General features: G+C 34.1%; 1 protein-coding gene across 2 annotated transcripts in view; it reads right to left on the minus strand.

The window, feature by feature from the left end:
• The window catches only part of NCAM2 (neural cell adhesion molecule 2), a 132438-nt gene extending 108176 nt beyond the window's left edge, over window positions 1-24262 (minus strand). For both annotated transcript variants that reach the window (XM_057371676.1, XM_057371677.1), the window contains exons 1-8: window positions 24215-24262; window positions 20383-20389; window positions 20137-20211; window positions 18962-19168; window positions 16535-16678; window positions 11591-11728; window positions 7271-7388; window positions 2269-2429 (exon numbers count right to left, since the gene is read on the minus strand). In XM_057371676.1, the coding sequence (XP_057227659.1) occupies window positions 2269-2429; window positions 7271-7388; window positions 11591-11728; window positions 16535-16678; window positions 18962-19168; window positions 20137-20211; window positions 20383-20389; window positions 24215-24262 (898 nt within the window). The remainder of the gene's footprint in view (window positions 1-2268; window positions 2430-7270; window positions 7389-11590; window positions 11729-16534; window positions 16679-18961; window positions 19169-20136; window positions 20212-20382; window positions 20390-24214) is intronic.
• Between the last annotated feature and the right edge of the window lie 738 nt (window positions 24263-25000).

Below are 25000 nucleotides of genomic sequence, written 5' to 3' on the forward strand. Positions count from 1 at the left end.
AAGTTAAACCAAAGAATCTAGGCCACACATGGAAACTAAATATGTATCTGTCACATGGCATTAAAATGAGTATGTCTATTCAAAAGTGCTGAATTCTAGAAATTTTAAGTGCTGAATTCTACAATGTTACTATTATTTTTATTGCATTATGGTTATATTACTGTTATTACAAGTTTCAACCCTGCCAGAGCCCTGTTGTAGCAACAGTAGTTGTTGCCCCAAGGAGTTTGCATTGTAAATTAAAATTAAAGATAGCAGACRTGTGAGACAAGTAAGCTAATGAAGTGGGAAAGAAAAATACAATTTAATGGGTCAATTTAACATAAACTAGTTATTTGTGTACTATTTAGCTAAAATAACCAGCCATCTGCCTTGCCATTATCCAGACTGCAGCTTTTTTAACACATTTAATGGGAAGAAAAGTGTAATAAGTTGTTGGCTACATATATGAATGGGGATTTAACCTATGTGAAAGAGACAAAAGTAAAGTTTATTGTAGGAGAAATTAAAACCCSGTTCMACTCTAAATTAGCTATAACCACTTSGGAAAGAGATGTGGGAAACACTTCAGAGAGTCCTGTGSAAACTGAAACATAAGGAACAATTTTCCCTGCAAGAAAAAATTATGTAAGAAATTTAGGAGTTTAGGATGTCATGGAACCATAAAGGATGTGTAGATTTAAAATTAATTAAACCAACCCATAATATCTATTAAAACATTAGGATTTAGCTTTCCGTGGAGTCCCCAGAAACATGGTTGCTAAAAGGTGAAAAAAATGTACACAGGAAATCCTCCCACTAAGTCTGGTGTCTCCTTTTCCCTACCCCTTTCATCAAAATTTTCCTTGCTCTAAGCAAAAACTAAGTATATGTCAGCCACATTTAAAATGACTTTAAACACACACACACAATTATTTCTGACTGAAATTGCCCTAAATTCATAACAAAATGAGAAAGTAATTTGTATTCCTTCTTTTTTTTTTAAGTTTGGAAACACAACTGAATGAAATATTTTGGCTTTCCAGAACAAGATGCTGTACTTCTTGAGTCTGGGATGAAATTTAAGATTTTACTGCATCTTCTTTCCTTTGAAAAGCAAATGAGAATAACTCTCAAGTACCTCAGAACGACAACAGTCCAGTGGTTGGGTAACCCACCTGGAGCGCAGGGCTGGAGACAGCACAGCAAAAAGCTTTTTTCAGATAGGAAACACAGGGGATTGCATGTGGACACAGCCAAATAATACTCACCTGGCACCATGGCTTCAGCCTCAGGCTCCCATACTCTAAAAGCCACCATTATATATTCCAACAGCGAAACTCTTCAAGGTAAAATATCAGATTCTTCTCTCACATTAGAACTCTTTAACTTTGTATAAATTATTACTAGTTTTAGCCAGGAATGAAACATTCTTTTTTTTTTTTCTTTTTTTTTTGACTGGGCAGTTAATTTCCCCTGTCCTAAATATGTCATTTAACTGATCATATAGAAATATCTTCCTCTTTACTACAAGCTATATTTAATGTAAAAAACCCCTATACATTCATTTTCCGTAGGTTTTTCACAAGTGAGCTACAGACTTTTTCCTGCACAGTGATTCTGAGGGATGTTTTCCACATTCTCACAAATGCCTGCCCTCACTAGGTTATACCTCAACAAAACTTCAAATAAATTATCAGTTCTATGTAAAGGAGAGAATCATTAACACAAATTGGGTAGTGGAGAATAGAAAGAAACAAGAGTTTTGAGGTTACTCCTTTTCTCCTTTGAAGCTCAGGACAGACAATATTTTTGTGACTACATCAATCATGTGCTAAAAACCAGAAGTCAATCAAGAAAAAACAAATTAAAAAAATCAGGAAGATCCCTGCATGTTATTTCCTTATTAAAAACTTTAAACGCTTAGAAGTCAAAATAACCTGCTTTTCCCCTTTTCAGAACTTSCCCCTTTCTCCTCTTGGTTTTCTTGCAATGAGTCAAATTCTAAATGGAAAACAGATTGAATTAAAAACTTAACACTCCATTATACTGTATGTGAATAGTAGAAGAACAAATGCTGATGATAACCTTTTCAAAATGAAATTCAGGTGTAAAGGTTTAAGTAGCCAACAGGGAGGAAAGGAATTGTAAAATTACACAGAAAGTGCTTTGCTGCATCAGTAGGCACCTTGCAGGAACACCATTCCAATGAAAATTGTGAATTAACACCTCATTTCCTTACTGTTTACATTTTAAAAGGAAAGATGGACCACATTATGCAGTACTTACCAAAAACTTGAAGGAATGTCTGCTTTTTGTCATTTCCTGCTTTGTTTTTAGCATTACAAAAATAAGGACCTGCATCGATATTTTTTATGTCTCTTATTGTTAGTTGTGTATTGCTTCCTCTCAGCACATATTTTTCATTTTCTTCAATAAGTTTACCATTCCTAGGAAAAAAAAAATAAATAAAAATAAAAAGAAAATATGTCTAAATCAACCAGTAGGTTCCAGTATCTGAAACAATGTGCTATGGAAGAATTAATATATAATGATATTTGGGGGAAATAATATTTGCAGGAAGAGACTGAGAAGGTATTATGCTGCCAACCTCAAATATGCATTAACTCACATAGCATGAGCTGACAGTGTGTAGAGAAGGGAGTTGAATTTAGCATGGCAAAAATTGATATTCAGGATCAGTATTTTACCACAAGAATGTGCATTTTCTAAACACAAGCAACACATTCTGAACTGCATTCTGATTTTCAAAACCCCAGCTSCACGATTTTATTGTCAGGTTATAAAAAATATATATGTATTAAAAATACTATAATAACTTTAATCTTAAATATTCAGTGTTGACCTAATATTAGAATAATGTTTGTAAATAGGACTCTGACATATGGTTTACACTCAAGCAAGGACATAAGGACATTTGTTATATATTTTATGTGAGAAACAATTAAAAGCGTATTTTTCAAGTGTAACTGCTGCAGTTCACAGTAGTAGCAATGCAGCAAGTTATAAAAAAATTAAATTAAATTCACGTAGACACTATTGGCACATCAAGAACCCATCCAAATTATTTTCTCTCAGTTGTTGTTGGCTAGCCACAACTTAGCAAGCAGGCATGCCTCCAGATGTTAGAACAAGTTCTGACCAGATGGTACAGAAATAATAAAATCTGAAAGCAATTCTGAGGGCTGATTGAAGCTTGACCGGTCCATTTGAGCACCTTGGCCTACACACAGCTGCTTTTTCAAGAGGACACTACTCAAATATTCTATTCTATGCAATAGGCCTAATTTTATTTTAAGATTTGACCAACAATGATTTTTATTTTATTCTCATATAATGATAATTACATATATTTCATCTTTTCCCTAAATCATATTTTATCTAAAAGTGAGGATGCTGCTTATTTCTTGGGGGTATGAATAGCTGTTAGTAGGAGTCCCCTGATATCCACACAGTTTGCATTTTAGTAACATTGTTTTACAAATACCCTAGTCCACTGGGTTGCCAACTTCAAGAYATGATTATGATACGTTCATTTCCTTTCCCAAGGAAATCACAGAAATTATTTTATAGAAYAGGAAAGGTCTAATATTCCACATTAGGTGGTCTCACGGAAACCAAAACCAAACCAAACCAAAAGCAGAACAAAACCCCACCAACACCACATAATAACAAACAAACAAAAATCCCAAACAACCAAAACCTGCCCCGAGTGATTTCTTTCAGGAGACARAAGTCTATAGTCAAGGTTACAAGTAATTTCCAGGTACCTATTTCCACAAACATCATTGATATCTATGGCAGTTTCACAGCCAAAATGAGATTATGAGCATTTTGTTGCTGATATTGGATAACAGAAAAACATGAATAAAATACTTGAAGTGGATTATTTCTTTTGTAAGGTAATTCTAAGTCCTGTCAGCAAAGACGAGGAAATTGATCCAGCTAAACTTGAGCAGTGCAAATTATCTCCACAGCTGTAAACAATGTTTGCAGTAGGACTATTCACATGAGTAAAGATTTCCAGTTCATGACCTGTAGCTGCATTAGGCTCTTTATCTTTCAGTCCTGGCTCACTTAATTACATTAGTGTATTGCTTCTCTGAATGTTATGCCTTACATTAATGTAATATCGGCTTCAGCAGAGATATCTGTTAAATTACATTCTCTCAGTCCATGAAATATTAACTATATGTAGGAATTAAATAGAGTAGGAGCTAAACTTTGATGACTTTTCTTCTTGACAAGGTATTTCAAACTGACTAACTTTTATAAGTGAACTAAAGCATTTTTTGAGAAAAATTGCCGCAAGTCCAGATGCATCCATATCAAATTGATCAAATCTTAAATATCATCAGCTCCTGGAAATAAAAAGGGTGTAAATGAACAGTTCAAGCTTCACCACATTAGCTACTGTCCTAAAGAGCTAAAAGCTTGAGACTGTTGTTTTGTCCAGCATCTTGCTTACAAATAATACACAGAGATATGAGTCCCTTCAATAGTGGTGTAATCTGATTTAAAAATACAGATATTTTTCACGGCCTAGTGGAAGTTGATCCATTAAAATCAGTCCACTGGAAACAAAAAAGGAAACAAGAGTAATAAAAATAATGATAATTTACTTATGAATTGACTAAAATATCAGTGGACAGTAAGACTGCCTTTGAATAAATCCAGATTCTGCACGCCTTGATCAAGAAACTTCAGTGGACTAAATAAATGAATAATTGGTGTGAGAGCCCATTTGGAAAGTCAAATAAAGGCACAAGAMCATGGAAATGTGTATGAAACAAGTCCTTAATCTTGATGAACCACCAGAAYAGGCATAGATATACCTTTTATACCATGAAGTTAAAAATCCTGTAGCAGAATGGAGTAAAAAAATCATTTCCACCCTTTTTCTCAGTACTTTTCCACAGGTCTCCAGGACACTGATACTTTAGAAAGTTTTGCAATGTGACAGCAGGAAACATTGTGATTATTTTCTGTTTKACTATCTAAAATCATCTCTCTGAGGCCATTAGCCATACATGGCTATTCAGAGAATTCAGAAAACAGCCTTCCATTAAGTCACTTTATTACACATGCCCAATTTACAAATGGTTAATCTGAGACAAATTAAATAAAATTACTAAAATCACACTGATAAAAAGTACGTTTGTGTGTAAAACTGAATGCTATTCCCTTAACTTAATGTAACCAAAGATCATATTCCTTCCAAAATCACTATTAAAACTTTATCRAATTCAAGACATAATTCCACTTGTTCATTAAAAGAGGAACACATAAAACTGAGGTTAGTACCGACTTAAATTTTTGCTTTTAATTGGCTAAATGAGTGAAAATGGACCTGAAAATTTCAGGCAGAGATTTCAGAAATTTAATGCAGAAATTTTGGACTGGAATACCATTTATAATTGTTTGCCTACTCATAAAAACAAGGATTTTTCTTTCCCCAATTATTTCCCTGTTTGCATATCAATAATAATATCCTGTAACAGGGATAGTGKTTTTTTTTTTKTTTTTTTTTTACTGTATCACGTTATAAACTGTTGGTGTCAGCAAATAAAAAAAAATATTTTCTATTGACAAGAATTTTTGGCCTAATCAGACAAAATTCAAAAAGAATGAAAGAACGGGAGAAATCAAAAGGAAAGGGAGGCACATAAGCCAATATTCCTCATTACTAGATAGTTCCTGAAGGAAGAACAGAWGTTTGCACATGCATGGTTCAATATCCAGTCCACAAGCTTTTAAAACTTCTGTCAAATCTTTACAAAAGGTGTTTTATGAGTGGTTTAAAACTMATCAAAAAAGCCAGCTCCTGAAGGGCTGTCAAACCAAAGGAAAATCCTTCAGTGGGTTCTGATCAATGGACAYAAAGATAAGTGTTTTTTGAAGACATTTGGACTGTGTATGTACTATAATATTTACAAAACATTGAAAAAAAATGCCACARCTGTTGACAGAGATACCCACAAATGTTGGAAATTTATGCATTTGTTCTTAATATATGCCATAAAGTTTCTTGTCTTACACCAAAACCATTTAGGAGAGCAGATTTCAGGCTCTTAATTTTGGTCAGACAGGAGAGACATTTGAAAAATTACTGCAAYGACATCAAAGAAACAGAGTGTGATTTGAATTTGGTATCAGTTCTTTAATTTGGGCTGTACMTATTTTGATTTTATTTTTCTTCCTCTTCACTAAATTTTGAATTCTAAGTCACATTAAGGAATTAACTTTGCATTCTTTTTATTTCCATCTCCTGGGATTCAAATTGCACAASAGAAAAATTAAACATCACAATTGACCTATGACTTATGAAGATGAAGGTGTCAGYCAGAGGAAGGGAACCTTGAATTAACATTTTTCCAAGGTTCCAAAGGAGATGTAGAATTGATGGAAATCACTTCTATGCCCATTTTGAAAATGGGATGACCTTTTAATTCACTTGAAATAATATAAGCAGATGCAAATTATTCAGGTCTAAAATAGAAATGTGCACTGGTATGAGGTATTGAGATACTTTATATCCCAGGAYTGATGCATATCTTTGTTCAAATTGAAAGAACACAGAGTATATAGATATTTAAATTTTTACAAATGTTATATGGTAAGTGTTCCCAAGTGGCACAGCTATTCTACACTCATGTCATTGGTATAATGAAAAAAAMCACACATGAGATTTGAAAGCAATTCCATTTTCAAAGCATTTTATACTTTAAAATTACATTAATTTACACTGAAACTTATTCAATGAAACATTCCTGGSCCCTACAAGTGTCTAAATTCATACCTCCTTCTGAATCTCATTGAATTGGAGAGTTAAGGTTAGAATCTATTTTTACAGATGTGGAAAGTGTTATCTTTTTTTATTAGTATTGCTGACTTGTACTGGATACATATTTATTGCATAAATGCATATCTGAGGCATTTATGTGCAAAAAGTTTTGTTAGATAGTTCTTATACTGTTTTTGAGATATGGACTCATTTTTTCTCCACTCACATACGAAGAAATCATGACAATATGGAATTTTGTTACTTTTTACATTTATCTCACTTGCTAGCAACCTGAGTGCAATTGAATTTGTGCRAGTCCATTCACTTATTAATGCTTAATCCAGCCTTAGCTGTTAGAATAGAAATGGACAGAAAATTCTCTTAAAATTCAGAAGAGAAATTAAAGTTGCGCAGCTTAATGGACTGTGATAAAAAATCACGACACATTAAAACAAAGTGCTCAGATGAGACCTCGACTGAACTCACCTGTACCAACTGATCTCCGGCAGAGGTGATCCCATRGCTCTGCAGAACAAAGTTATTGCCTCTCCTCGATCTGCTGTGGCATTGAAGGATTTCTGCAGCAGAATGATTGCAGGAGGAACTGAAAAATAAAATATGTCCTATGAACAAAAAATACAATCTTTTATGTGCTTCTGGAGAAATTTAAAATGCAGTACAGGATCCTCTGCTAATCTGGGAATTTAGGGTTACAATTAGGGATCAAGTTGCAAAGTGAATCATTGTTACTAGTATTTCTTTTCTTAAATAAAAAACTTTTCATATATCAGGACATTTATAACTATTTTTTTTTTAATACAAAAATTTTTTAAAGTCTTTTTCAGCAGTTCGTCCATTTTCTTACAGAACATTCTAAGATGACTGAATTATACCTAACATGTATAGGACAATAAAGACCTAAGACATAAAAGCACATACTGATGTTAGATTGTGTTTTTAAAAGATGGATCAGTACACAGGAGACTTGATTATGCATATTTAATTATTTTTACTGAACTCCTGCATATTTTTCGTCCAGGAATATCAACATCTTCCAAAGGGAAAATGTGATAGAACCTAATGGATAAAATYTATTTGTATTTCCAATAATTTAATTTTGTTCTAAGAGTGACAAATGTTTTCTTTTCTCGATGGGATCARGTTATTACTAAAATCATAACAGTTTGCAAAGGACTTCTACCTGACGGAAATAATATTTGAGACAGCACAACCCACAGGCTGRTATTTAACATATCTGTTTACATGTCTGCTTCCATTAACTAACAAGCAAATATGAAGTATTCAAGGCCAGAGYAAATGGAGATCTGAGCAACTGGGTCTARTGAAAGKTGTCCCTGCCCATGGCAGGGGCTGGAACTGGATTCTTGTTAAGATCCTTCCACCCCAAACAATTCTATGAGTCTATGAAATACACAACTAAAAATGATCCAGGCAGAWTGGATGGAAGTTGATATGTGAAAAGGAAGGAACACCACAGAAAGTTAGAGGAAAAGGAAAAGATTCAAGATTCACAAAAAATTGGTGTCAGCTAACAAGAACATGCTGTGAGATGCCAGAGCGACTCAGTTACTCCTTTTTAGCTTTACTGTTCACTAGGGAAAAGATGAAACAGGAAACCCCAATGATCTTGCTTTTAGTGTTCCATTGCACTCCACCAGATTCTTCTCACCCACTGTTGATAATCAACTTCTGTGGTTTTGCACCAAGTATTTCAGAAGCCTTTCAACTTCTGAACCTTGAATATATAAAATATAAAATCATGTACCAGAATTATCAATGACCAGTAATTCTGTGTTGTTATGTACTTTTCACACTTTTTAATGGTGTGTTTTATTGTGTTTCACAGACCACTTCTTTCCTATCTGAAATTGCATGGGCCATTACACAGCATACAAAACACTTCTGCTGTGCAACAGCAATTTATCCATCTCCAATAAAGAAGCTGTTTAGAAAGCCTTTAATGCATTTCAGCTATTTTGCAGTGCATTTTAATGCTTAGACCTCGTAATATAGTTGGGAACATGAGGAGATAATTTGCTAGAAGTAGCAGGTTCTTTGCTTTTCACCACCAAGAACTACAGACTATGACTTGGTTCTACACATTACTTAAGTGCTTCAATCTTCCAAAAAATACTRCAATGACACTTAAATCAAATATTATTTTCTCTTTTCAAAAGTAAAATTCTATTTTTCTCATCATTATTTCAAGGAATAATCTGTTTTTATTCTTGTATGTATGTAGGCTGGAACTAAACTACCACCTACAAGAGGAAAACAGAAATGTAGACTCACTGCAATTCTCTCACATTTCACACGTAAAGCCAAGTGGCAAAATTCAGTCCTGCATAAATGTAAACAGTTCTCTTTCATTAAATTCAGTGAGATCATTTCATTTATGCAACTTCCCAGACAGTGAAGAAATAAATCTAAGACGTACGCTAGAGGAAAATAATTTAAAAAATAAAGAGTGGGGGGAAAAATAAATAGAGACAGAAGAACAAGCAAAAGAAACTTTTGTTTACAGGAGGACTTGAATTCTTTCCTTTTCTTCTTTGTGAACCACTTGTAATCAAAGAAAAGCTGGATATTTATACCTCACTGTAAATACCTGTAGAAAAGAAATGCTGTAAAAATGTCAGTGTTTCAAGTAGAAAAGAAATATAAATATTAAATTTCTAAGAGATAATCCAATCAATTTATTACCCATTATAACCCTCTGGAGATTTCCATATATTAGCTACTACCCTGATATCAAACTTTGTTTCAAGATTTACTTTAAATTATTTTTTAGTAAATTTTCATTCTGTTCAAACAGAAACTTTATTTTTTTTTATTTTATTTTCTTTAAATAACCACTGTAATTAACATGGCATGCCAGMTTTCCTAAAGTATCTGTATGTTCTTAAGTCACAGTTTATCCTTCTCTGGAGTCCTTGCATATTTCTATCCTGGYTAATTGAAACCGGGATAACTTTTTTATGTTGGACTCAATGATCCTTGTGGGTCTCTTCCAACTCAACTTATYCTGTGATTTTTACTATGTGTTTGTGTAGATATTTCATATTTCTTTAGATTCTACAGTCACTATTACAAGATGAGCAAATAAACAGTAAAGCTCTAAATATGAATAACTTCTACATACAAGTACTTTCATGATAACATTTTCTTTTTATATCAAACTTAGATTATCCTCCAAACCATTTTTTTTTTTTTTTTTTTTTTGGAAAAGGAGATGCAGTGGAAATATAGCCATGTGGCTTTGGTGGCCTTTTTGTTTTTATCTTTTTCTTTTTTTGAATCCAGTTCATTTGTACACTTTTATTTTAACCAAAGAATACTACAATTTTTCTTTTTTTCTAAATTTTAATATTAATTTTAAAGCTATTTTGGACCAAGCTTTATACATTCAACTTTATGTAGGCAAACCTATTTATTACCACAAATGAAGCAGAAAATAGCTCTTAATTGATGCCACTCTACATGACCAACCATGTCATAATCATTTATTTGGCAGCTCCTTCTCTTCCCAAGACTAATGTTTAGAGATGAGTGTTAACATTCTTGCCTAGAGTCATAATAAATGTATGAAGAACCAAATTTGTTTTTATAATGCAGAAATAAATGATGTGAAATCAGACCATGGTTTGCAACCTAATGTTTCAGGTTAAATCCAGACTGTCTCAGCTTAAATGCTTATAAATACCAAACAGAAATGAAAGGTAACCAGAAAGTGGATTCATATCTATGTGCAGAAATAGCAGCAGAAGGAAACCTCCTTCAACATTTTAAATGCTACCAGATGCACTGTTGGAATTGTATAAAACCAGGAGTCGTGGCAATGCAGCACCAGAATGCACCACCTACAACAAYCCAGAAAATCCAACTATCAGACATTCCTGCTTGACTACGTGGACAAAGCAACACCTGTGCCAAAATCTGCTCTTTCTCCTGAAACTAACTGAGAATTCACCTTCCATAATGACATGTAAACCAGGTTTGCTGAGAAGGACCAGTCAAGGGCAAAACATTTAAAGCTCCAAAACTAATAGGAACTGTGGAAGAAATTCACTGAAAAGCTGACATTAAACAGACTGCAGAGATAAAAAATGCCCTTTTATGAACTGTGTCCTTTCCTGACAATATATGAAGAGATAGTTATCTTTYAACAGGTCAATGCTGAGTTTAAGGGAGCTTGAGTTAAATGCTCCATCTTGTCTCAATTCATTAATTTTCCTTCTTAGAGGTTTATYATAAACTACTGAAATGTATAATGCAAATTTTCAGGTAGCTTCTCACATACTTTATTCCTCACAAAAAATAAAATCTGAAAAAATCTATAACTTAGACTGTAAATAAAATATACATGTGACTTTTAGGACAGCTCATAAAGTACATTAACACAGTGAAAATTAATAATTACAAAAAATCAAGTTTTTTTAATAGTAAATGACAAAACACTGAGAAACAGAGTGAACAGTACTACTATAATGTGAAACTCAAGTCTTGAAATAATTATTGTTCTGTAAATTATTAATAATAATGACCATACTTATACTTTACATATTCGTRTTTGCTGACACTATGAAATGTAATTGATTCTATTTGCATAGTATAGTAGATTTCTTTTTCAATATTAAGCAATCACACTTACAGGAAACCAATACTAAACAGGCATGACAATTATACTAACAAATTTGTAAGAACTTTTTAGAAAGTGATATATGTTAAAATAGGCCATAATCATCAAACAAAACAAGAAGTCAATTCACCAACTTTATTCCTTACCATTCACAATAACAATTATGTCCCGAAAGTCAATTTCTCCTCTCGCTTCCACTCTTCCTTCACATCTGTATACTCCTTCATCACTTTTATTGATGTTAAGAATTTGGAGATTATTGTTTGCTAGTACTGCAAATCGATCTAGAAAAGAAAAYAAGAGATTAAGTGGCATTAGTAAATCAAAACAACATGAAGAACACTAACGTAAATGAATAATATTTATGTACTTTCTCTGTACAATCTGAATGCTTGTTGACAAAACATTTGCACTTCTAAAAGCAAAATGTCAGCTGATAAATCTGTTTTTTCCTCATTCCAAAATACATTGAATTTCCCAAAATTCAATCTGGATTTTCCATCCATAATTTCCTACTTACTCCAAGGAGTAWTCCAATATAAGTTAAATTACAATTTACTCCAAAATGAGTGGAATACTCATGAGCATTTACACAGATAACAGAGATTAAGTTGAGTGAAAAAAGACTCAAAAATTAAATTGAACAATTTACAATAAAATAAGCAACAAAATGCTGCTTTCCTATCTAGACTAATCAACTGTATTTTTGCCCATTCTACATCCCAATGCTTAATGATTTTCATCTTCCTTGCCCTCCTTTCCTCCTCCTGCTCTGTTCCTCATTCACTCTTAGTCAATGATGTATTCCACCACCCTCTAAGACTTCACAGAAATGGGTGCAAAGACATAATTAAAAAAAAAATACACTCTATTATGTATAAAGGCCAGCATAAACTGAAATTCAATAGACATTTTGAGGAGCTGAAGGACACTCTAAAATCAGACTCTGAAAGGCATGTACATGCTTTCCTGCAGATGCTGCAGCAAAATTATAATCTGCAGGAGTAAACTGGACCTGAATTATTTTTTTTTTCTCTCCTTTCTCCCTGACCTGGTGTACCAGGTTTACATGTCGAAGCATTGACCACAGGAAAAAGAGCATGTTGAAGCAGATATCCTCTTTGTAATTCATGGAAGAWCCCATGCTACAGCAAATTTATCCTCAACAATTGCAACCCACAGAAAGGATCAGCATTGGAGATGTTACAGACTGACCACAGGCCCCAAATCTCCCTGCACTCCTTGGTATGGGTGTGGTAGAGGAGTCAGCAATGAAAGAGTAAAGTTGAGACTGGGAAAAAGGAGAGGGGAGCTATTGTTTTATTTCTGTCTTTGTGTTTCACCATCCAACACTGTTTAACTGGCAATAAATTAAATTAATTTTCCCCCAGTCAAAACATTTTTCTTGAAGAGCTCTAGTGTGGGGGAATGACTGTTGAAGTTCATGGAGGTCTCCCCACACAAGAGCAGGGGAAGASTAKGAGGARTCTTCCCCCTGAGGAGGAAGGAGAAGWAGAGACAACATTTGGAATAAAGTTAAGCCCATGGAGAAAGGAGGTACAGGGGGAAGGTACATTTTTAAGACTCGTTTTTATTTTTCACTATCCTACTCTGATAATGTTGGTAATAAATTAGGTTAATAACCTTGAGTTGAGTCTGTTTTGCTCATGATGGCAATTGGCAGGTGATCTCTCCCTGTCCTCATATTGACCCATTAGCCTTTCATTATATTTTCTCTCCCCTGCCYAGCTGCAGAGGAGGTGATAGAGCAGCTTTGGTATCACTGGTACCCAGCCAAGTTCATCCACCACATTTTCTTGAGGACAGTTAAGTGAGAGAGTTGACTGGGTGGGTGCCTGGAAACTCACCAAGGTCAACCCACCAAAAGCAGTCAATAGTAATGGACTCCTCCAAGGAGAATGACTTCCTGCAGTTCACTGAATGTGGGTTTTGAAGAACCTGAACCCTTTTTATTCAGCTGTTGATGTATKTGCAACTTGCAATATTGGAGGATGATGAGATTTAATAGCTTTCAGTTTTAACTAGCAACCAAGTGACTTCTGTTTCAGTAGCAWGAATTCTATCATAAAATTAAGAAAGAAATGAAAAAAAAAAAAAATTATGCTTCACCTGATAGAAGTTTACAGGACAATAATATCCTCAACCCAAATACACTGATTATGTCTGGTTTGTTAAAGTCATGGTTGAACATTAATGCCATTTCACACCACATACAAATTATAACATATTTTCCTGGCCTGCTCCTACACAATTCCCATAGAACTGTGCTTCCAAATGTTTTGAAAAGGTGAGATCCTGCCTCTCTTTAAGCCTTTAATCACTGGTAAATCTCTGGGGTTCTTTTAACATAAACATTTAATGTGTCAGGTGAACAAGAGGGCTGGAGGTGATCTGCATTTCCATAAGACATTGAAAAAAATGAGGGTTCACTTAGTATCAGGAAACAAAAAAAAAAAAAAAAAGTGTTGGCTGAATAACTGTTCAACTTCCATTGGGGAAAAAAAAAAAAAGGATATAGCAGTAGATATTCCCATGAGCACACCATAATTTCACTGTTCCATGGATATCCTGATAAAAACTGAACCTTTTACTAAACAGATTTGAGTTGGTGAATCTGCACAGTAATAGGGCATTATCCTCCTCCAGCTCACCACTGTAGTGTCTGGACTCAACCCTCTCAAATTCAAATGCCTGATTTAGAAGAACAGTCAGTCACACATCATTCCCCTTCAGTCAGATCACATGTTAAATGGTGTGGATGRAAAGAAGGGCTGTCTGTGTCTTTTCAGTGCCACACAATCTGATCTAGAGGAATTGTTAGCTTATGATTTGTAAATTTTGCTGTGTACATACCAGGCTATGAGCCGCAATGCCCAGCAAAAAGTTATACATTCTAATAGCAAGATATGATTTAAAGAGCTGTTGAATTAAATATCAAAACTTTTAGAAAAAGTTGAAAACTTTTATTAAACCTGTTCCTCACACAACCAAACCAGTCATTCTTTACAAGAGGGACTGCAGTGTCAYCTAAATATGAAATAAACACATCACATTAACCATCTCAAAGCAAGCAGTCACATTTGCATGTTGGTTAATTTGAATGTATTTAAATGGCCCACTTGGGTTCAGCAGGGCAATGGCACCATGTCTGCACTACTGGAATTAGAACTGTGCAAACTACTGACTTCAGGTGGGAATTTTAACTTTCAGAGACTATGCTACACTGAGGAAACCGCAGGACTGGATTGCCACAGCCTGCCCAATAAGATCTAGAGGGTTAGTCTGGCTCATTAGAAGATTGTCTTAAATTRTCTTTCAGAATAAGAGAGAATTTGATCATCCACTGTAGATTTTGAAACTGAATTGTAATATAAAGAAGCCTTTTTTATTTCACAGGGTATGAAAAAAAATTCTTAACTGTAAGACAGTGGGCATGTTGTTTTTTTCACATGTATTTTAAATCCTTATAGACGTAAATAAAATCGACCAATTTCAGTCCTATATTGATGTGATTTAAAAACCTCACCCTCCCAAGCTGGTGATTTAAAACCTCACCCTCCAAAAACAATTCCAATGACTGGAATTGTATTTGAATACTGCTTTAGATCAGAACATAAGGGATGCATCCTGCTATTTAAATTTARACTGGATTATATAATTGTACTTTTAGCATTGTAAAAGAAAATGGTTTAAAAATACAAGTTTGTGAATTAATATTTTAAAAACTCAATTTTCAAYGTGCATGATTCTGAAGAACAAACGAAAATGTTGTTTCATCTCCTTTGCTAATCCTACAGATGGATGAAAAACCCAAAAGGGCAATAATACAGAATTTTTAGCAAGAACTTTGAGGTAGTTCTACTTTTTCAAGCAGTTCATGACTAGCATGCTGGAAAAAGCCTTTTTCCTGGTTTGCTAATTCTTGTTTTATTTTCAGAGTTCTTATTTTTGAAAATCTTCTGTCTCACCTACATTCACTGTTTAATTGTACATATATACTTGTAAATAAATTTCAACTATTTTTTTTCTATGCATAGAACTTTCCTGTTTCCTCTTAGTCTCTGTGTCTAAGAAAGGAGAAATACAGTATAAATAAGAAGAAATTTAGGCAAAACTTTCTTTCCCAATGGAGAGGAACTTGAGTCCRGAAATTTCAATCAAGCTTTCCCCCCCCCTCCCCAAATAATGCTCCATATTTGCTTATTTGAGTTCATAAAACACCCAACAAAATTTTCATTCTCATTTGGAAAAATAYCCCAGAACTATTAATTTTGAAAGAATAAAATTTTTAAGTGCACACTGAGTTTCATTACGTGCAGATAGAAAACTGATGGGAAGTTAGAAAAGCTGGCTCATTAACAATGTTAGGTCTATTACCAGAAAATATAGAAAGTCCTGTTTTCCATAGAGACAAAGATTACTATTGACACAGCACTGAAAAAAAAAAAATTATTCAGAGTTTTTACGGACTTAAGTCAAAGAAATTCTATTTGCTAATTAATTGCCTTGACAGGCTTAGAATTTGCCTGTGGGAAAGGTGAGGTTTATCTGAACCCAGGCTTTAGTGGCCCAGCCTAAGCAGATTATCGATATCCCAGGTGCTTGTAACTCACAGGGTAACCCACCTTTGATACAAACAAACTCTCAAAACAATGCAAAATGCCTCTCCACCCAGAATTCACTGTGCAATGGGGCAAACATCCCAAAATCAATGCTGTGTAGGGTCAGTGTCACAGCTTTGTGTGCAATGAATTTCATCTCTGTGTGTTTTAAACGTGTTCAGCTCCCAAAGACAAGGCAGACCAGGAACAGTTTGTGTGCAGGAGCACCCAGCAATCTTTTGGGCATTTGGACACTCATTTTGCCTCATGACAAAATTCCCAACCGAAAAATAAGACACATGGTTGAAGCCATTGTGCATGGATTCTCTACAGATCACAGAACCTGGCTAAATTACAGCAGATGATGGGCTAATCAAAATCCCCCACTGCATGTGATTAGTCTTCTTATACGAAAATGTCTTAATATTAATTGGAATGTATAACTTAAAGAGTTACCAAAATACTAACTGTCAGCAATAGTTGTGACTTCCTCATTCCGGTACAACCAGCTGACAACGGGAGCAGGAGAACTCGTAACACGGCAAACAACTTCTGCATCTTCRCCCTGCCTGAACTCTTGTGGAGATACTATATCCCGAAAAGTGAGCTTTTCTGAAAAAGAAAAACAAAGAAAACAGAAGCTTAAACTTAGCATTAAAATGATATGTGACACCAAATAAGATAAATATCACTATTAAGTCTCCTCATCATAATGTAAACAGAATTATTTCTATAACGTAATTTTCCCACATAAGACTCAAATGGTCCTGGGCTTACACTCTGCCTCAAAAAATTACTTTACAATCATTTTACATTATGAAAATTTTTGGTTTATTTATATATATATATAAATAGAATATATATATATATATATATATATATATATATATATATATATATATATAATATTTTATAAATGTATTTTCATTGTTTTCAATGTTCCAATACCCAATTTTGAAACTCTAGAAACTTAGAAGTTTATATATTCAGGTTGATAGCTTATTTATTCTCTTGTGCTTTATTGTTATTGAATTAGAACCTCAAATTTTCATTCTAACAAAACTTCCATAAAAACACTAAAATTTTGAAAATTCTCACTAGAAAAGTAGAATTTTTGCCTCACCRACTGAGAAAAAGCAGCAGCTGAGTAAAACATAACATCTAAAAAGGCAGCGAGAAATCATTAAGTCTTTTATGACTATTAGGTCACAAGAAATAGTAGCATTATTTTAGGAACTGACAAGATTGTTTTAGGCTTGCTGATGCTTTTAATTTTTCCAAACTCAAATAACAAAGCAATATTTTATTTTCTAAATGTGTTGAATAAATTCAGCATGATTAGAAGTCCAAGATGGCATTAATCTGTGATGTCTTGTCAGACCTAATGCAAAAACCAACTGACTGACCAAAAAAAAATCTGGAAGAATGTCTTGCACACAGAATAAACAAACCAACCTATGTTCTCTCAGATCAAAGATGGCCAATTACATTTCAGAGCACACTTTTGGGGAGCTTAAGCCAGCTGCATCTTAAGAAGAGATGCAGCTTCATTTTTTTTTTTTTTTTTTTTTATTGATACCAGTGCAGGCTCAAATAATCCACTCATTTCCCATAGCAGAAGGAGCACAGTTTTTTTGTTACGCCTCTCATACATTTTTGTATGAAGTCAGAAAAAAACCCCTCACAAATACCAGAAGACTACCAACAGGTTATCCTACTTTTTTTCTTACATCACAAATATGAATAAGGAAATTTTATATGTCAGTTCCCACAAACCTTGTCATTTCTTGTGTAGATTTTCAGGTTTGTCTGACTGCAGAATTATTAAAATTAACACATGCAAATGGTTCTGAAGACTTCCACCTTGCTCAGCACTCTGCTAATGGAGTWACTGGCAGTTTTATGCATACAAATGAATTCCAGAAAAAATTGAAATCCTTTGAACTGCCAGCTTTCAAGCCATCATGTAATCACTTCTAACTGCCATCACCAGTTTATTGGTTGTTTTATCAAAAGATTTTTAAAAAATTGAGTATGTCTTTTGTTATCTGAATTATCTGTACCTCTCTGAAGCTGTGCTTTACCATTCTACTCCATGTTTTCTGTCTTGTTGTAATTCCATCACATTAAAAAAAACTGTTCTCCAGTGAAATTAGATCTTAACTCAGCTGAAGGCCTGCTGGTATATGTCCYATCCTTTCACCAACAAAGACCTTGCCTAAAATATTCACTGTGCTTGTTTAATGTACAGCTGTTAGGCATTTTTGACTGATTTGAAAAATATGGKACAATGTAAAGTTATTCAACACTGAGAAAAAAAAAAATCTCCAATCTCTCAGATAATCTCTTACTACAATAGGATGTATTTATTTTTCAAATACACTCTTCAATTATTTGCTTGCAATTGAAATGCATTTTGGTAACTTATCACACTAAGCTTCAATGCTTTATGTAAAAACTCCCTCGTAAGGCCAAGAATAGCAAAAGATGGACATTAAAAGTAAAACCTCTTCTCTTTAAATTTTATTTATTGTGCTTTCTGCACATGTGCATGTTTTCAATATTATGTAATTTGTAAATGGTACACATATTTTGAATACAAATTATGTTGACCTTTTTTTATTCCTCATATTTTCTCATTTAAGGTACACACAGTGCACTCTCATAAGACTGAATTCTAAAATACAGGGGAAAGCACTCTACAATACTCATAAGTGGCCCTCCATTTAATTTAAATCTTTKTCATAATACCTATTAACTAAACTGCAGGAGGTGCAATTATTTTGAAGCTAAAATTCAGAGTTTGGGATGATAATTTGAGAGGCTCTACTTTCTCTGTGCTAGTGGCTTTTAAAACACAGTCTTTTATTTGTCAATCAATAGTATTTTACTCACGATAAATTTCCAGCACTACAGTAGCTTCTTGAGTTTGTCCTTTAGCRTCGGTGGCTTGGCACCGATAAATGCCAGCATCCTCTATGTTTGCATTGTAAATGGTCAGTCGGGATCGGACTCCTTCCTTCTGAACGACCACTCTTTGACTGGACACGATCTTCTCTCCTTGTGGGTTATACCAGTCTATGGTCTCAGGCTCACCAATGGCTACAAAGCCAAAAACAATCCAGATTTAATGTTTAGAAGGACATCGTGCAACACATGTGCCTACCCAATGCACAGTCGGGAATTTATGCAAAATTCAGGCAGATTTTCTTCATGGAAAGGKCTGTCAAGCACTGGCTGCCCAAGCTGATGGTGTAATCAATGTCCCTGGAGGTGTTCAAGGGACGAGTGGCCTTGGTCTAGTTGACAAGGCGGTGATCAGTCAAAACTTGGACTGCATGATCTTTTCCACCTAAGTGATTCTGTGATTCTATAATGTCAACTAATCGCTAAATTACAAGAAAGAGAAGCAGGACAAAACTTCAGGCAGAGGTACAATTGTTGAGACATGGTAAATAGCAGCTCAAGGATCTCAAGAGGGAAAAAAAAAAAAAAAACAAAAAAAAAAAAACCAACACAGAAAGGTACAGAGTCTTAAAGGAAAGAAAAAGGCTGTCCAGAAGTGACTGGATCAAGAGGTCAAGTCATCAGGCAATTGTACTGTCAGTGTAGCCAGGCCATATGTCATTGTGAATGGAAGATCTCAACTCAGCAACACCAAGCATTCATATCAGGCAGCTACAAATGCAAATTCTTCTCCTCCTGACTGACATCTGCCTCATGGGAAAAAAAAAAAAAAATCTCCTTTGCCCTCTCAATAGGTTGGAGAGGATATAATTCCTTAGTTTAGATAAGCAAAAGTATTTTAAATAAAAAAGCATCCTAATAGATATAAACTACCTGTACAGATACAGAGAATTCAAACTGATTCAGCGTGTGAAATGAAGAGATTCTAGACTGGAAATGTGAAGCCGGTGAAGCTCTACTATTTACCACAGTTCTCACAATTCAATGTGAATATACAACAATATGTTCATTTAATACTGTGAATCACCTATTTCAGTTACAAATACACAGAAAGTTCAAAATTTAACAAAAATTATATACCTACAAATAAAATTAGTACATACCTGTGCATGTGAAGAACTTGGATTCACCCACACTGAGCTCAACTTTGCTAAGKGAAATTGTAACTTGAAGTAAAGCTGAAAAATATGAAGTAGGTTGTAAATTAATTTGGGCAAACAAAATTAAACATCAAATATCTGTATAGCACATAACATTTTTCTTGAGATGTACTGAATTGTGAATGTTTTTCCTGAAAAGATTATCCCAAATGATTTTTTTTTTATTTAGTGAGCATGAATAACTTATACCCTCCCCCTGTAAGATAATAGGAAGACTAAAAAAAGCACAAAAAGCCACAAAGAGCATATCCTGCCTGAGACAAAGGTAAATATCTGAGTGTACTATGCYAAGACCAAAACTTGTCAGACCACAAAGACCACCAAGAAGATGGCAGGAATGCCCAGAGTCCAGTCCTTCCTGGAAGGAAGTGGACAGTAGGAATATTGAATCTGGTACTCAAGAGCAGGGGCTGGTGGCATTTCTAGTGCAACAATGAGCATGGTGAGGGCTTCCTTAGGGCACACAGAGCACTGACAGAGGAAGGGTCTGCTCACTCTCATCTATGGCCTTTACACCCAGAAGCAAAAGCCAAACTCACATGTAAGGAAAGAAATGGAGTTTCACACAAAGTTTTATGTTGTAATAAGCATCAAGGAGTAATAAATCATCCAGGAGGCTACTCCAAGCCTCATTTCTTTATTTACCTCTCACTATAGCCTCAGGACTGCTGGTTGGAAAGCAGTAATAAAAACAGTAGGGAAATTTCAACAGATCGGGAATTTATTTCACGTCACAGACTCACTTTTTAGGTCCTATGCTACCATTTTGGTGGTACCATATTTTTATAAACAGCAGTCTTGTACATTTGCTTCTGAAACATATACATTAGTWTTTCAGCAGTATTACCTCAAGGACAACTGCATTGCTTATTTCCAATAACTGCAAAAACTGATGTTGAACTATGTAAATGCAATAGATTAGGGAACAGATGTCAGGTAGAATGTGAGGGATGGCATGATGAGAGGTGAAAAAGTAAGAGAATATTTTTAATTCATCAGTTAAACAGATATTTGAGWTTGCAACACAGCTTTGACAAARGGCTCAAATTCAATTAAATTTCTTMGWGTAACTGTAMACTYTGTGGAGACATGCTAGCTACATCTCTGAAACCAAAAAGAAAATATTTTTTTCTATATATGGTACTTCAATGTTTACCAAATAGAAAAACATAAGATAATCTGTCCCATTTTCCCAGCCTCATCATTTTCCTAGCTCTGCTTCATGCAAATAGAAAAATATTACTTCAKGCAGCCTGGAAGGAAAAATATTGCCCAAGTTATTAATCTAGAAATCTGTACTTTTTAGTACTCAGGCAAATATTCAAGTATGAAGCTAAGAGAAGGCTCACTTGCCACTTACTGAAAGCAMAATATTGCAGAGACAGCACAATCAGAAAATGTCAACTTACTTCCAAATCTGTCTCAAGAACTACAAACAGTAKAAGCTCTGATGAAGATGGCAATGATGCACTCACAGCTCAGATTATTGCTGTACACAAACTAATGGATTAATAAAAATGGGAATTATTTGTATCAGACTGGTGTGAATCTCTTCGAATATAGAGGCAAATGCTTATTTTATCAGATCAGTGAAGATAYTGCAAAAATTTAATAGAACTGCTACCTATGTTAGACTAAACCCAGAAATAAATAGTAACTTCTTGATAGATCTGAAAAAAAAAAATACTTTCTCCTCCATTGTTTCCAAGGATATCACCAAACTACCTATTCAGGGAAAAAAAAAAAAAAAAAAAAAAAAAAAGGCAAGATGTAAAAGACCTCAAGCAGAAGTCTGGGGACTGCAATGCTACTGTAGTACAGCTGTTCTGGGAAAAAGGGAAGCAATTGTGGGCTTCCCTCAGTCTTTGCTACATGTCCAATTTTATAGAAAAATAAAAGAGCACTGCTAGAAGTAGGTGATACAACCAATCCCTTCCCTTTTGATCAGAGTCATTATAAAGGAATTATTATCAGTTGTAATACACTAAGAGGATTCTGCTGAATTATTCCTTAATGGSTTTAAAAGTCACTTAGGAAGATAAGTAAGAACAGTAATGAAAGGTCCATTTGTACTGTTAAATATGGAGACAGATGACTGCATTCATAAGGACTAATATTTAGTAGACTAATTGATTTCARTCCCATTAGCAGCAGTAGCCTTCAGATTTCAAAACCAACATCACAAATCTGCCATGGTGTCTGCACACATGATGCAACAAAAGTGAGGTGTCATCAGTGTGAAGGTACAAAAATTGTAGCAGTAAATCACAGGTGTGACTTTCACTGTCCCTTAACTATATGTTAAAGCACATTCAGAGTGTATACTATGTAAATGTACATTTAAATATATACATAAAAGAATTCATATATATTTATTAAAAATATATAATGTATAATAGGTTAATATAAAATATAATATAAATATAATATATAAAAATGTGTTTTTATATAATATAGAAATATATACATATATAAGCTATAGAAAGGGTAATAAAAAAGTGAATAGCGATGATACTTTAATAAAATATGGAAAAATTTTGAGTAAAGCTCTGCTTTAACTAATAAACCCATCCAGAATATTCTCGCTAATTCAATTTCTTTAAAAAAAAAAATCCTACCCAAGCACACATAAAACTTGAACACAAAACTTTTGTCTGTATTGGAGAGACACCAATAACAAAACATATAATTTTCTTTTCTAGTTTCTTCAATACAAATTTGGTACAACATATTTGAACAGTTTTATGCTACATTAATAGATTCCAATAACTTCTGGAATTAACTTTTGAGCCCTTAGGCATCACTCAGCCAGGGAAGGGTCTTTCTAAATCTGTTGGACTGCAAATTCATGGACAGGGAGAGGTTAATGGGAAGGCAGTAAAAAGGAAAGGACACAGCTCTGARGACAAAACAAGGCACAACTTAGGATCGACATTGAGCTAAGGGAAGCGGTGACAGCTACAGACACTACTTTGGATAGCTTTGGCACTGGAGTCTAAGACAAACAAGTAGAATGCAAGATATAGCAGAGAGGACTGTTTTCCTTGGGAAKGTCCTAATTCTGCTTAGCATAAGCTCTCTGATGATAACTATACCCTCAGCTATTGGTGTTCTTCCACTTCATTTAGTAAGCAAACTTACTTGGGTAATGTAGTTTTGCTTTCAGTAAATGATAGAACTAGTATTTAATATATGCTTAAGGAACTACGCTTCATTATTCTTGAGCATGAAGAAATTAGTATGTTTTCAACAGGTATCAAATTCAATCTCAGAGCAACCACCCATCCAGTTAATCTTTCTACCCTTYATTATACAGGATTCCAAGAATATTCAGTTTAAATCCATTGATGCTCAGATAAAAGTGAATGGACTTTGAGTGAAAATAAAACTAACACAGTCCTTGCAGAAATTGATTCTGTCTTAAATTCTAATAATTTCTGATTTAAATATATTTTGAAACACCAAAACATTTGGTGTGGTTTTTTTTCAATGCTATGTTTTAGAACCATTTGAATCTGCAGACCTCTAAGCTTATACGAGGAAGCATAAATTAGTAAATATACAATGAACTTGTTAAGTATCAGGTAGTTCAAGGACATTTTAATTTAGGGCAAATGCTTTTTTAAGTTGTTTTCAAAAATCTGACTAGGTTAACATTTCTCAACTATTAATTCAGCAAACTCAGAAATACAAAACTGAAAAATCATTATACAAGCCATAAAGTCACATCTCCATTAGCAAAAGTCTGATCTAAGCCATTTCCATGAGTAACTGAACAATTTGGAACAATACACYTCTGCCCTAAAGAACTTCATTAAAAAGCAATATAAAATAAGGCTGAATAAAAGTCTATTTAATGTTTGCACTCAAGAGGTGGAATGACCCAACGGAAACTATATTTGGAGATACCTGAAGTCACCTAAGGTACTTTTTTTTTTTTAGTATTTTTTTTTTACATAAACGAGGAAGATTCCAACACTACAGACCTTTGAAGAGGCAATGGCATGTGGTCAGGTGTTACACAAGAGATGACCATGACAAGTAATGACACAGTTACTAAAATTATCATCATTAAACAGCAAACTACAATGAAATGCTACAAACAAAATAGGACTTTACTGCATATGGACACATCTCTCTTATATCGAAGTGAATTGTCTATGGGGAAGAAATCCCATCATCTGCATAGCCACTGAAAATGAGATGATGTTTTTGTTTGGCTTGTAAATTCTCTGAGACTTGTAGTGTTTAAAACCACCTGATATATTTGTAATCCTTTTGGAACAAGGGAATGATAAAGAATAATCTGTTTTCTATGTATGTGAGAACCTACAGTGAAAAATTAATACAAACAGACTATTTRAATGCAATTAATTTAATGTTTTATATTTTCAAAGTACTTTTACTTTCTTTTCTCAATTTTTTATAGCATTTTAATAAACAATTTAAAATGTTCTATTCATACAGTATTCTAATATCCTGTAAGCAATACAACCTTAATGTTTTCTTATGGATAAAGATAYATTGACTGGCCTAATGATGTCTTGTCCTCTATTTAACGGCCTTGAATGCTTGCCWGCAAGTTTCGTAGAAATATCTGAAAGAAAAACTGCATCTGCAAAGGCAATGAACAACAATTTAAACTGTTTAGAGTCTGGTTGTTTACAATTTTCTAGTGGGCTGACTACTAGTAAATCATAAAGCATCACTTCTCCAGGGTATGGCACTACTGAGAAATGCTACATTTATAATTGCTTGATAGAAAGTTTCACAATTAATCGAGTAGTTCASTGTAAATGAACTTTCC

Source organism: Malurus melanocephalus, unplaced genomic scaffold (genome assembly GCF_030028575.1).
Source record: "Malurus melanocephalus ecotype Western Australia unplaced genomic scaffold, MMel_1.1 scaffold_153, whole genome shotgun sequence".
NCBI lineage: Eukaryota > Metazoa > Chordata > Aves > Passeriformes > Maluridae > Malurus > Malurus melanocephalus.